Source organism: Alexandromys fortis, unplaced genomic scaffold, assembly GCF_014885135.2.
Source record: "Alexandromys fortis isolate MF-2015 unplaced genomic scaffold, M_Fortis_MF-2015_v1.1 scaffold_26, whole genome shotgun sequence".
NCBI classification, from domain to species: domain Eukaryota; kingdom Metazoa; phylum Chordata; class Mammalia; order Rodentia; family Cricetidae; genus Alexandromys; species Alexandromys fortis.
The window spans coordinates 15,334,783-15,346,147 of NW_026067894.1; the positions used below are offsets into that span (position 1 = coordinate 15,334,783).

At 47.7% G+C, this 11,365-nt stretch overlaps 1 protein-coding gene across 1 annotated transcript; it reads right to left on the minus strand.

Moving 5' to 3' along the window:
• Nucleotides 1–225: 225 nt before the first annotated feature.
• Mrps15 (mitochondrial ribosomal protein S15) lies at nucleotides 226–10,072 on the minus strand. The gene is made up of 8 exons (XM_050151661.1): nucleotides 9,857–10,072; nucleotides 9,597–9,638; nucleotides 7,837–7,915; nucleotides 5,626–5,674; nucleotides 4,783–4,867; nucleotides 2,330–2,388; nucleotides 596–787; nucleotides 226–387 (listed from the first exon to the last, which is right to left on the minus strand). Exons 1-8 carry the CDS (start codon nucleotides 10,017–10,019, stop codon nucleotides 250–252), a joined length of 807 nt encoding a protein of 268 aa, XP_050007618.1. The 5' UTR covers nucleotides 10,020–10,072; the 3' UTR covers nucleotides 226–249.
• Between the last annotated feature and the right edge of the window lie 1,293 nt (nucleotides 10,073–11,365).

Below are 11,365 nucleotides of genomic sequence, written 5' to 3' on the forward strand. Positions count from 1 at the left end.
ATTGTCTCTGCGCAGTAAACTCCATCTTTTAGGGCCCAGTCCAGGAGACAGCTCCTACAGCTGCCCTGCTATCCGGTCAGCATTACCTCTCAGAAACATACAACATGACATGTTTCTATGATTGTATCCACTGGGTGAAGGCAGGGTCTCTGCCTCTGGGATCCCAGGGCCAAATGGAGAACAAATCCCTCTTCCTCAGGCTGAAAGAAAGGCCATCTTCTATCATTCTTCAAGGCAGAACAGACTTTATTAGTTTTTTCTGGTCATGTCTGGTAGGGCTTGGGAAGGGTCCTCTGGTACCTCCTGGTTACGTTGTTTTTTGGCAGCTGCTGCAGCAGCTTTTAAAGCCTCTCTTTGCTTCTTTAGCTTTTGAACCTCTTGGAAAACCTGGTGGTGGAAAGGGAGAAGGAAAAGACTTTGTAATTTTTTGCAGGGCAGGTCTATAGGAGCTATCTTGATGGAACCTCGTTCTTTCTCCATGTGCTGGTGACCAGGCCAGTTCTAAGCCATGGTCAGAAACAGACAACTTCTCCCTTCTACTGTGCACCTCAGTCCAGGGAGACTGATCAAAGCAACCGACTGTACTGATTCTTACCCGAATGCACAGAGCTTTCTTGGCCAGGATGCGGCGGTGGACCTTTTGAGCATGCAGAGGAGGTATGGTATATTCCACCCCTAGCTCCTTGCACGCCTTTTCGAAGACTTCATAGTTGGTCTGACGGAGGAGTTTGAGCATCTTATTCCTTCGGTCGATGCTCATCAGCAGATGGCGTTTGTGGGCTTTGTCCTATAGAGGATTCTGTATCACTATTAGGTTGGTTTGAGACAAGGTCTTACTCTGTACCCCAGGCTGGCCTCAAGCACATGGTAATTCTCCTGTCTCAGCTTCCTACTTGCTGGGATGACAGGGCTAAGCCACCATACTTACTACTCTTACTTTTAGTATTCTATAAATATTAACATTATTTACCATTAATGATGTATGGTTATTTTACTGAACCATCCCAACAATCTTATGCAAACATTACTACAGTTCTGCAGGAGGCACTGTCAATGTTCATAGTTACAGACAGGAGAATAAAGGTGTGAGCTGGTTTGACTTTCAGTACCCTGAGGTCAAGCCTTCAAATGGGTCTACTGACTGGGTGACTCTCCCCTATACCATCTACTCAGCTTCTCCAGCACTTAGCAGACTATCAGATTGAGTAGGGAGAAACAGGACCTTATCCTCTGTTCTAGGTCCTGCTCTGTGAGGGGCTCTAGAATTCTATAACTCAAATGAGCAAAACTGGTTTCCAAAGAGCATGCTCAACCAGCTACTGGGAGTATTCAAGGCTAGACCAGTCTGTGTTCACAATTTCATACTTATTAGAAAACCACAAGTAGTTGGATGTGATGGCACATACCCTATCATTTAGTTCTCAGGCAGCTGAAGCAAAGGGTGGAGAGTTCAAAGTCAGCCTGAACACAGGGTCCAAAACTAATGGCAATTTCCTACTTCTGGCAGCTCTGTGCTGCTCAGCTGAGCAGTGAGTGGTTAAGAATGTGGAGTCGTTGCTGGGCGGTGGTGGCACACTTCTTTAATCCTAGCACTTGGGAGGCAGAGACAGGTGGAGCTCTGAGTTCAAGGCCAGCCTAGTCTATGGAACTAGTACTAGGACAGGCTCCAAAGCTACACAGAGAAACCCTGTCTTGAAAAACCAAAATTAAAAAAAAAAAAAAAAAAGAATATGAAACCCTTGGCAAGACTGCCTCATTTCAAGTGTCAGGCATCATTTCTAGCAGTGTCTCCGGAGGAATAGTGTCACTCCATGGCAAGATTGCTCCTCTGGAAGATTAGAAAGAAACTGAAAGGAACTCCAAGGTTTACGAGAGATGATGCTAAGAGCCTAGAGAACTGCCAAGCACCACACCAACTGCTAGTACCGATTCTTGTAATCCTTGCAGTTCTGTGTTACAGATTGTGAAAACACAGGTTCAGACCAATAAGCTTCCTAAAGTCACAGCGACTTTAAGTAGAACCCACAGAGCTAGGATTTGAACAGGTCATGACTGCCTGTGCACTCAGCAAATATGTATTAAGCACCCACTATGTGTCCAATGTGACCAAGGTTGGCAGTCTGTTTTCTTGACCACTGATGACCATCAGCAGAGTCCTGTAAGGATCCCTTTGTCCCTCTAGAGGCAGGAGGGGAGTGTCTTCCTACTAGAGTTGAGGTGTCACTGGGCTTCTTAGGCTCCAGAGCCCTTTACTCCCAGGGCCCCAGGGTCCCAGGGTCCCCTCCCTCAGCCTACTGTGGATTCACTGCAAGTGAAGCCCAGGGTTTACCTTCCGATGTTTCTGCATATGTTCTTCATAACTGCGGATCCTGACAGTCAAGGCAACAACTGAAACCACAAACCACAGAGGATGAGAGCTGGGCACAGAGGAAGGAAGTGCCCAGGCCCACCTCGTGTTTTAAAACCAAAGGAGTAACAATCACCAATGCTTTTGTATAGCTCTTTCTAAACCCCAAAGCACTCTGAATTGCAAGATCTCAAAAGACTATGTATGGATTATCGTCCTACTAGAAAAGCAAAGGAAATTACTTTAATCCGTAAAGGTCGTTATCCGTCATAGCAAATAGCATTGAGTATGTGAGAGGCAGGGGGGAAAGGTGGCTGACAGACTCACTACGACGCTCGGTCTGACCTTACACTTGCTATGGAGCCCAGACTAAACTTGTAATCCTTCTGCCTCTGCCTACTCTACCTAGAATTGTGGGTATAACACTGCCTGGCTGGTAAACAGCACTCTGAATGGCAAAAGTTTTGTCCTATTTTGTGACACTGTGCGTTAGCGGTTTCATGTGCAAAGCTCACGCCCGAGAACAATGCGTTCGGTCACAAAAACAATGGAGGCATAGGTAGGTGGATCTCTGTGAGCTTGCCGACACCACAAGTGTCAGGCCAGCCAGGGCTATACAGCTGTCTGAAACAGCAGTTCTCAATCTGTGCGTTTCAACCCCTTTGGGGAACACACATCAGATATCCTGCATACCAGATGTTTACATTATGATCATATCAGTAGCAAAATTAGTTATGAAGTAGCAACCACAACATGATGAACTGTACTAAAGGGTTGCAACATTAGGAAGGTTGAGAACCAGTGGTCTAAAAGAAAAAAAGACAAATGCCCTAAAAACAACAACAAAACCGAAAACCCTTCAATGTTTTAATTAAGCTTGTGGTTTTGTGTTGAATTGGGCTCCACTCATAGCTACCTGAGGCACATGCAGCCTGTGGGCCACAGTTTGAACACACTTAAAGAGCATTAAATTCAGGAATTAACTCTAGCGTACATCATGGTTAATGATTCATTATTGTACTAGAGGTCCCAGACAATGCATTAATGTCAGACTCTAAAGCCATCAAGAGTCTATCCAGAAGGTGGCTGGGTGGGTAAAGGTGCTTGTGGCACCCTGAGTTCAATCTCTGGAATCCATGGTGGAGAAAGGAATGAACTTGTGAAAACTGTTCTCAAATTTCCAGACAGGTTCCTTGTGTACATGTACCCACACATCATATACTTTCACACACAATAATAATAAACTTAAAACCTACCCTTTTTCTGTGCTTTCATTATTAAGTTTTTTTTTTTAGTTTTTTTTTTTTTTTCAAGACAGGGTTTCTCTGTGGTTTTGGAGCCTGTCCTGGCACTAGCTCTGTAGACCAGGCTGGTCTCGAACTCACAGAGATCCGCCTGCCTCTGCCTCCCGAGTGCTGGGATTAAAGGCGTGTGCCACCATCGCCCGGCTCATTATTAAGTTTTTAGAACTAAACTTCTAACTTACAAGATGGAGAGGTGGTGCAGGATTAAGAATAGTTGCTGTTCCAGAGGACCAAAGTTTGATTCCCAGCTCACGGTGGCTCACAACAGTCTATAACTCCAGTTCCAGGGGATCTGAAGCCCCTTTCTGACTTCTGCTGACATGATGCACATACACAGTGCAGGCATACATGCAGGCAAAATACCCATATACATTAACAGAATAAAAAAAAAATTTCCTTTGGTTTTTCGAGACAGGATTTCTCTTTGTAGCTTTAGGAGCCTGTCCTGGAACTCACTTTGCAGATCAGGCTGGCCTCAAACTCACAGAGATCCCTGTACCTCTGCCTCCCGAGTGCTGGGATTAAAGGTGTATGCATCACCACTGCCTGGCTAACAAAATAAATTTTTAAAAAAGTGAATGAAGGACGAAGAGGGAGGCAGTGATAGAAGCTGTAATGTAGGGTGATGGCAACAGGGATGGAAAAAGACAGACACAGCGTCGGGCCGCCAATTTACCCCTTGGCTCAACTGCTGCTCCTTGGTTCAACGCAAGAGGGGCTTTCACTCACATTTAACGATTGCTATTGCTAATTCCAGCTGGAAACTAAAATAGGAACGTGGAAATGTCCCATGCCAATGGGCATGGTAGCACTCCACAGATGTGAGTCTCACTGTTACTAGCCTCATCTTCTGTTTTCAGGGTGTGTTCTTATTCTCTAGATTCACAGTCTTGCCATAATGTAGGACACAGTCTTCTGCCCTGTCCCCAGCTAGCTCCATCTTTAGAGTAGGAATCAGGGGCCCTAGAGAAGATAGGTGACCCGTGTGACTTCACACAGAGCAATGGGCAGGACCAGAGTTCCAGTCCATCACGTCTCTCCCCTTCCCAAGCCACATCAAGAGCCCTCCTAGACCAGGTACCAGCTAGCAGACTCCTTTGTACCCCCACTTCCAAGGGCCCCTGGACCAACTTTGAGCCTCCAAGGTTCTAGAATCCTCAGGGTTTTCTGCAATCTTGTTCATCAATTGTTCTTGCTTGACTTTTGACTTCTCTTTCTGTTAAGACAGAAATTGGGGGAAATGTGTTTGGTGTATGATCCTCTAAAGACTAACCTTCCTGACTGGAAGGCTGCAGTCATGGCTGTGAGGCCCAGAAAAATCGCATTCACTGTGGCCTTGGTCAACCACATTGTTACTCATATCCTCATGAGCCCAAAGTAAAAAACGGAGATAAGAGAAATAGTTTGTTGGCTTAATAGCCTTAAAATTTGCTTACTCATTCATGTACACATCTGTGATGTTTGAATATGAATGGCCCCCAGTTCATATATTTGAATGTTTGGTCACAGGGGACTGGTGTTACTTAAGAAGGATCAGGAGGTGTGGCCTTGTTGGAGGAAGTGTGTCACTGGGGGTGGGCTTTGGACTTTCAAGAAACCAAGCTTGCTCTATTATCTCTCAGCTTTTGGATTAGGATCCTGTGTCTACATGCATGCCACCATGCTCCCTGCCATGATGATCATGAACTAAACCTCTAAAACTGCAAGCCAGGCCCATAAGAGTTGCTTTGGTCACAGTGTCATTTTACAGGGAAAAAAATGACTAAGACAACGTGTTTACTGCGCACCTACTGTTTCTGAGAAGTCAGCGGTGCCATGGAGGAGCAAAACTCCCTCTCTTCTCAGTGCTTACTTTGGATAGAGCCTAACACTGGGATAAACGTTCTAACTGGGAAGCCTAGGGTGTAGGGATGGAAGGGGTTCCCAGGGAGTGGACTGAGGGAAGCCAAGACTTAGGGCAGCACAGGAACTCACCTTGCTGGCCATTTCCAAAGACAAGATTCTTTTCACAACATCATCAACCCTGTGGAAAAAAACAGAGCAATGAGACAGCACTGGGAAGGGGAAGAAATGCTTTTTCCTTTAAAAATTTATGTATTTGGGCCAGGTGGTGGTGGCGCACGCCTTTAATCCCAGTACTTGGGAGGCAGAGGCAGGTGGATCTCTGAGTTTGAGGCCAGCCTGGTCTACAAGAGCTAGTTCCAGGACAGGCTCCAAAACCACAGAGAAACCCTGTCTCAAAAAAACAAAGCAAAACAAAACAAAACAAAAATTTGTATGTGTGCCGGTGCCTGTGGAGGCCACAAGATGTGTGTGACCCCTGCAGCGCTGAGTTATAGGTGACTCAGCTGTCTGGTATGGGTGCTGGGAACAAAACTTGTGTCCTCTGGACAAGTGACAACACTCTGGACTACCGAGCCATCTAGCTAGTCCAACTACTAGTCATTTCAACTAGTTGACAGTAGTTTAAAAAGGGAAAATGGGAAAGAGAGACCTTATCTTAAAGGTGGTAGTCCTGGAGAGATGGCTCAGTGGTTAAAAGCACTTGGTGTTCTTGCAGAGGACCCAAGTTCAGTTTTCAGCCCCCCACTTGGTGGCTTATTATCATATATAACTCCAGTTCCAGGGGATCCAATGCCCTCTTCTGACTGTTGTATGTACTAGGCACACATGTGGTACATATACATTTATGTGGGCAAAACATACACATAAATAAATAAAAAATTGAAACTAAGAACAAACAAACAAACAAACAAAAAAACCCCAAGAACGGGGCTGATCAGATGTATAAGGGTGCTGTTAAGGCTGACCACAGGACCATAAAGCTCTAAAAGAGAACTGACTCCACAGAGCTGTCTTCCGATCTCCACACGTGAGCTGGATAGATGTCATCTCCACTCCCATCATGCACACACACAGTAGTAAATATAAATAAAAAAAAGAGCACTGGAAAGACGGCTCAGTGGTTAAGAGCTAGTGTTTGGTTCCCAGCACCCACATCAGCAGGCTCACAGCCTCCTGTGATTCCAGCTCCAGGAAATCCACTCACACATACGGGCACATACACACATGCTGACACATGCACATAATAAAAATAATTGTTAATAAGATTTAAAAAGCAAGAATAGCTGGGTGGTGGTGGTGCACACCTTTAATCCTAACATTCAGGAGGCAGAGGCAGGCAGATCTCTGAGTTTGAGGCCAGCCTGGTCTATAGAGCAAACTCTAGGACAGGCTCCAAAGCCACACAGAGAAATCCTGTCTTCTTGAAAAACAAAAACAAAACAAAACAAACAGAAAAAGCAAGATCAGTAGGGTGGTGGTGGCGCACGCCTTTAATGCCAGCACTTGGGAGGAGAGGCAGGTGGATCTCTGTGAGTTTGAGCCCAGCCTGGTCTACAAGAGCTAGTTCCAGGACAGGTTCCAAAGCTACAGAGAAACCTGTCTTGAAAAACCAAACCCCCCCCCCCCCCCCAAAAAAAAAGAAAGAAAGAAAGAAAAATAGATAGAAAAAGAAAAAGCAACGACAGTTACTTCTATAAGAAATGCAGCTCTCCAGAAGTGGGCAGTCATTTCTCAGGGACTCAAAGGCAACATGGCTCTGGTTTGTTGGGCTGAAAATAGCATTAGACAATTGGGGCTGTTGGCTGGAGTGTTCTGGTCTTGTCTTGGGGAAGGCAGAGGAAGGATGTCCACCTCAGCTGGACATAGTCAGACTGCACAGTAGACAAGGCTAGAGCCAGCCCAGCTCCCACTGGACAGGGGCTGAGAAGGACCTGGGCTTTGCCGTCTGACAGCACGGGATTTAAGTGCTAACTCTGTCCCTTAGATGTGTAACACAGACCATAAATAATTCAATACAAATAGGATTCAATTTCTTTCCTCACGGGGCTTTTGTGAGGTCAAGAGAAGATAGACTTTTACCAAGAGCATGCGAGTTCTTTGGCGTCTATTGACACCAGGTCTTCCCTCAGAGAACCAGGAAGAAAAGGGTAGTTGAGCTCCATGAGCACCAGCCACCCGAGCCCAGCATCCTGGGGGTGCTTCCCAGTGCTCACCCGACCCAAGGCCCCACATAATCAAACTTTAGGGACAACAGGCCAAGGCTGTAAAGTCCCCCTTCCCCCACTCCCTGTCCACCCTCCTAGGACTCCTGTGTCCTCCAGTAGGTTTCTCTCTGCGTACTCCTCCATGTTGGGAAGGATGCTGTTGTATTCTTTGATGAACGCGGAAGGGGGTGGCTCATCATCTCGGCTGGGCTGGACTGTCAAATACAGGAATGGAACGGAAGACAGGGTTAACTCTCATTCTCCCAGGCTCTCCTCCTCTCACCCACTCCCCAAATCCGTGAGAAATGCCTGTGGTCTCAACAGGGCAACGAACTCATCTACGCTCAGTTTCTTTTCTGAGAGCCCTGCAGGCACCTGCTTCATATGTCACACTGCAAACAGATGGTCTTTGTTTTTTATTTATTTGTTTTTATTTTATGGTGCATTGGTGTCTTGCCTGCATGTTTGTCTGAGCTTGGAGTGACACACAGTTGTGAGCTGCCATGTGGGTGCTGGGAATTGAATCCAGGTCCTCTGGAAGAGCAGTCAATGCTTTTAACTGCAGAGCCATTTCTCCAGCCCCCAGATGGTCTTTCTGAAGACATATACCGTGGCTGCACTTCTCACAAACCCACTTGGTTCTACAGTTCCACACTGGGACAGGTTTTCCCGTGGACAGGAGTGAGCCTGGCTTCCTTTGAACCACTTAATTCCTAGACTGGTTCATGGTCTGACCTAGAATAAGCACTTAACAAAGTTTGCTGGTTGGCTGACAAATGAATGAAATAAAGGGGCAGAGAAAGCGATGTGGGATACCCCTCTGTATGCTATGAATGTTTTCAGGGCAGAAGAGAGCCAAGGGGGAAATCCAAACAGAGATAGATGGAGAAAGAAGGCGGAGTCAGGAAGATGCCAGCAGCCACTGGAGAAGCAAGATGTGAGATCACAAGCCATGAGCCTCGTGGTAAAATATAGAACAGAAATGGGTTGAGTTGTAAGAGCTGGTTAATAATAAGCCTAAGCAAATAGGCTAAATAGTGTGTAATTAATATTAAGCCTCTGAGTGGTTATTTTAAAAGCAGCTGCGGGCCTTTAATCCCAGCACTCGGGAGGCAGAGGCAGGCGGATCTCTGTGAGTTCGAGACCAGCCTGGTCTACAGAGCTAGTTCCAGGACAGGCTCCAAAGCCACAGAGAAACCCTGTCTCGGGGGGGGGGGGAAGCAGATGCGGGACCGGATGGGGGAGAAACCTCCAGTTACAAGAAAGTGCAGCTAGCCTTGGGGAAAATGTCAGTATCTAGTATGGGTGACCAAAAGCTCAGCTTTTGGCCCGCGCATTCCTACTGTGTCCCTGGAGTGCAACCCAGTCCAGTCCAACCAAGATGATCTAGCCTCTTAAGTCAGTCTCTGCTCGGCCACTAGGTAAATGACGCTAGAAGCGATAACTATAATTACACCTTACGATTTATTGAACACAGGGCTAAGGGTGTTTTTCATATGTTAGCATGACTGACTCCTAATAACAACGTGTTTCAATGGATCCTTTGACGCTCATGTCAGCACTGGTTCACACAAAGTAAACTAGCCTCAAATAACATTTGCTCCTTAGAGGGCCCTAAGGCATACTAACTTGGGGGTGAGAAACGACACCCTACAAGTCAGAGTGGCAGATAAAAAGCGTTCCACTCTGGGAAGGTCTGGTGTGGCCAGCCAAGAACTCATTCACTAGTATTCCACTCGAAAACTCTTACTCCTGCCTCCTCGTTAGGGCTCTATACGACGTGGATGTAGGGGGCCTTCTGGCCCGCCCCTTCGCGCTCCACCTCTGTCCCCTTGTCCACCCCTAGCTGTCCCGGCGGGGTCTCTTCCGCGTCCAGTCTCAGCCTAGCCCTCCTACCTGGTTTCTGGGTGGCGTAAGCACGGGCGGCAAGCAGGAGACCTATGCAGAACAGAAAAGGCTGAGACTCATTTCCTTCCGCAGCCCGACACGACCCTCCTACCACGGACTGCGTGCACCTGCACCCAACTCCCACTTCGTCACTCCTTCCCGAGCCACCACTATTAGCTTCGCATCCTTCCACTGCCTCTCTCCAGTCTCCGGGTGCCTGGTACCCTCCATCCTCGCCCAGCTCCCCTGCCCCTCGCTCGGCTGCTCACTCGGAGTCTGCGGGCCACAGCGTGCTGAGGGCAGACTGGCGCTTCCTCCGCCCCGCAGCGCAGACCCCGGAGCCTGTGCCACTGCCTGGGCACGAACAGAGCTCAGCGCGCGCCACGCCGCCCGCAGCATGGTGACTCCTGACCCACGGGCCTGCGCCGCCATTGACCGCGGTGGGGCCGGTTACATGGGCGCAGCCATGACGGTTCAGGCTCGACCAATCGAGGTGAGCCTTCGACAAAAGTAGCCGAAGGCTGAGCAATGGATTGGTTGGGTGCAGAGGCACTGGAGTGGACCTGATTGGGTTGTCCTGGTGGGTGGCCCGGCAAAGCGCTCTGTGTAAGCTCTAAAATGTCACTTATTGACCTTGCATTCGGCCTTTTTTCCTACTGACTTCAAGTCAGTGTGTCTCAACCTATGGATTGCTACCCGTGGGTGGGGGGTGGGGGGCGGCGAGTCGAAAGACCCTTTCACAGGGGTCGGTATATCAGGTATCCCGGATATCAGATATGCAGGGGTTTGGGCAGCTGGGGTTGTAGTTCGCTTAGTAGAGTCTCTGCCTAGAATGAAGAGTCCTGGGTTGGATCCCCAGCAGTACATACACATTGGATGTAGTGGCATGTGTCTGTAACCCTAGCTCTTTAGAATTGAAGGCAAGAGGACTAGATGCTGTTCAGGGTTGTCTTTGGTAGCGTAGGAGGTTTGAGGCTAACCTGGGCTACATGAGACCCTGTCTCAAAAAGGTGTGGGGCAGGGAAGATGGTGTGCAACCATGAGGACCCAAGATCAGACTTTAGCAGTTACATAAAAGCCAGGCACAGTGCCTAGAATTCCAGGGAGGCAGAGTGGATGGCTCCTGGGAGCTCATTGGCTAGCTAATCTAACTGGATCCAGGAGCTTCAGACCCTGCCTTCAAAGTGAGGTAAGCTGGCTGGAGAGATGAATGCTTGTCACTGAAGAAACAAAAGCCCACTCGAACGTATGGCTCTGGCAGGCCTTGCCCTTATCCCCCAGTCCCTCTGCCTTGCTAAAAACAGATTGTATTCCTAAAGCTAGCCACCACTTCCTCTTCCTGAGGCTAACTACCAAGGTCCAACTATCAAAGTATTGAAGTCCAGCAATGAAAAGCCCCCTTTGGCTTACCCAATTAACATGCCCAATTAAAATTAGACACCTTGCTCACTTGCCGCTGGGCAGCGGTGGTGGCATGTGCCTTTGATGGCAGCACTCGGAGGCAGAGGCAGATAGATCTCTGTGAGTTCAAGGCCAGCCTGGTCTAAAGAGCAAATGCCAAGACAGGCTCCAAAGCTGCACAGAGAAACCCAGTCTCAAAAAACCATAAATAAATAAATTAATAAATAAATAAATTAATTAAATACCTCATCCTAACATGGAGTTTCCTGTTTTACCTTTATAAACTGCCATTTGCCTATGGGCCATATCTATTTTGCCTCTATCCAGAGGCAGTCTTTGTCCCTCTAGAACAAATGCCGCTTCCCTGTTGTGATATT

Coding starts and splice junctions, on each gene's coding strand:
- Mrps15 (XM_050151661.1), bottom strand. CDS start 10,019: ATGGCGGCGCAGGCCCGTGGGTCAGGAGTCACCATGCTGCGGGCGGCG. Junction 5,675..7,836: donor ATCCTTCCCAACATGGAGGA/GTACGCAGAGAG, acceptor TTTTTTCCACAG/GGTTGATGATGTTGTGAAAA. Junction 2,389..4,782: donor TAGAACCTTGGAGGCTCAAA/GTTGGTCCAGGG, acceptor TTGTGGTTTCAG/TTGTTGCCTTGACTGTCAGG.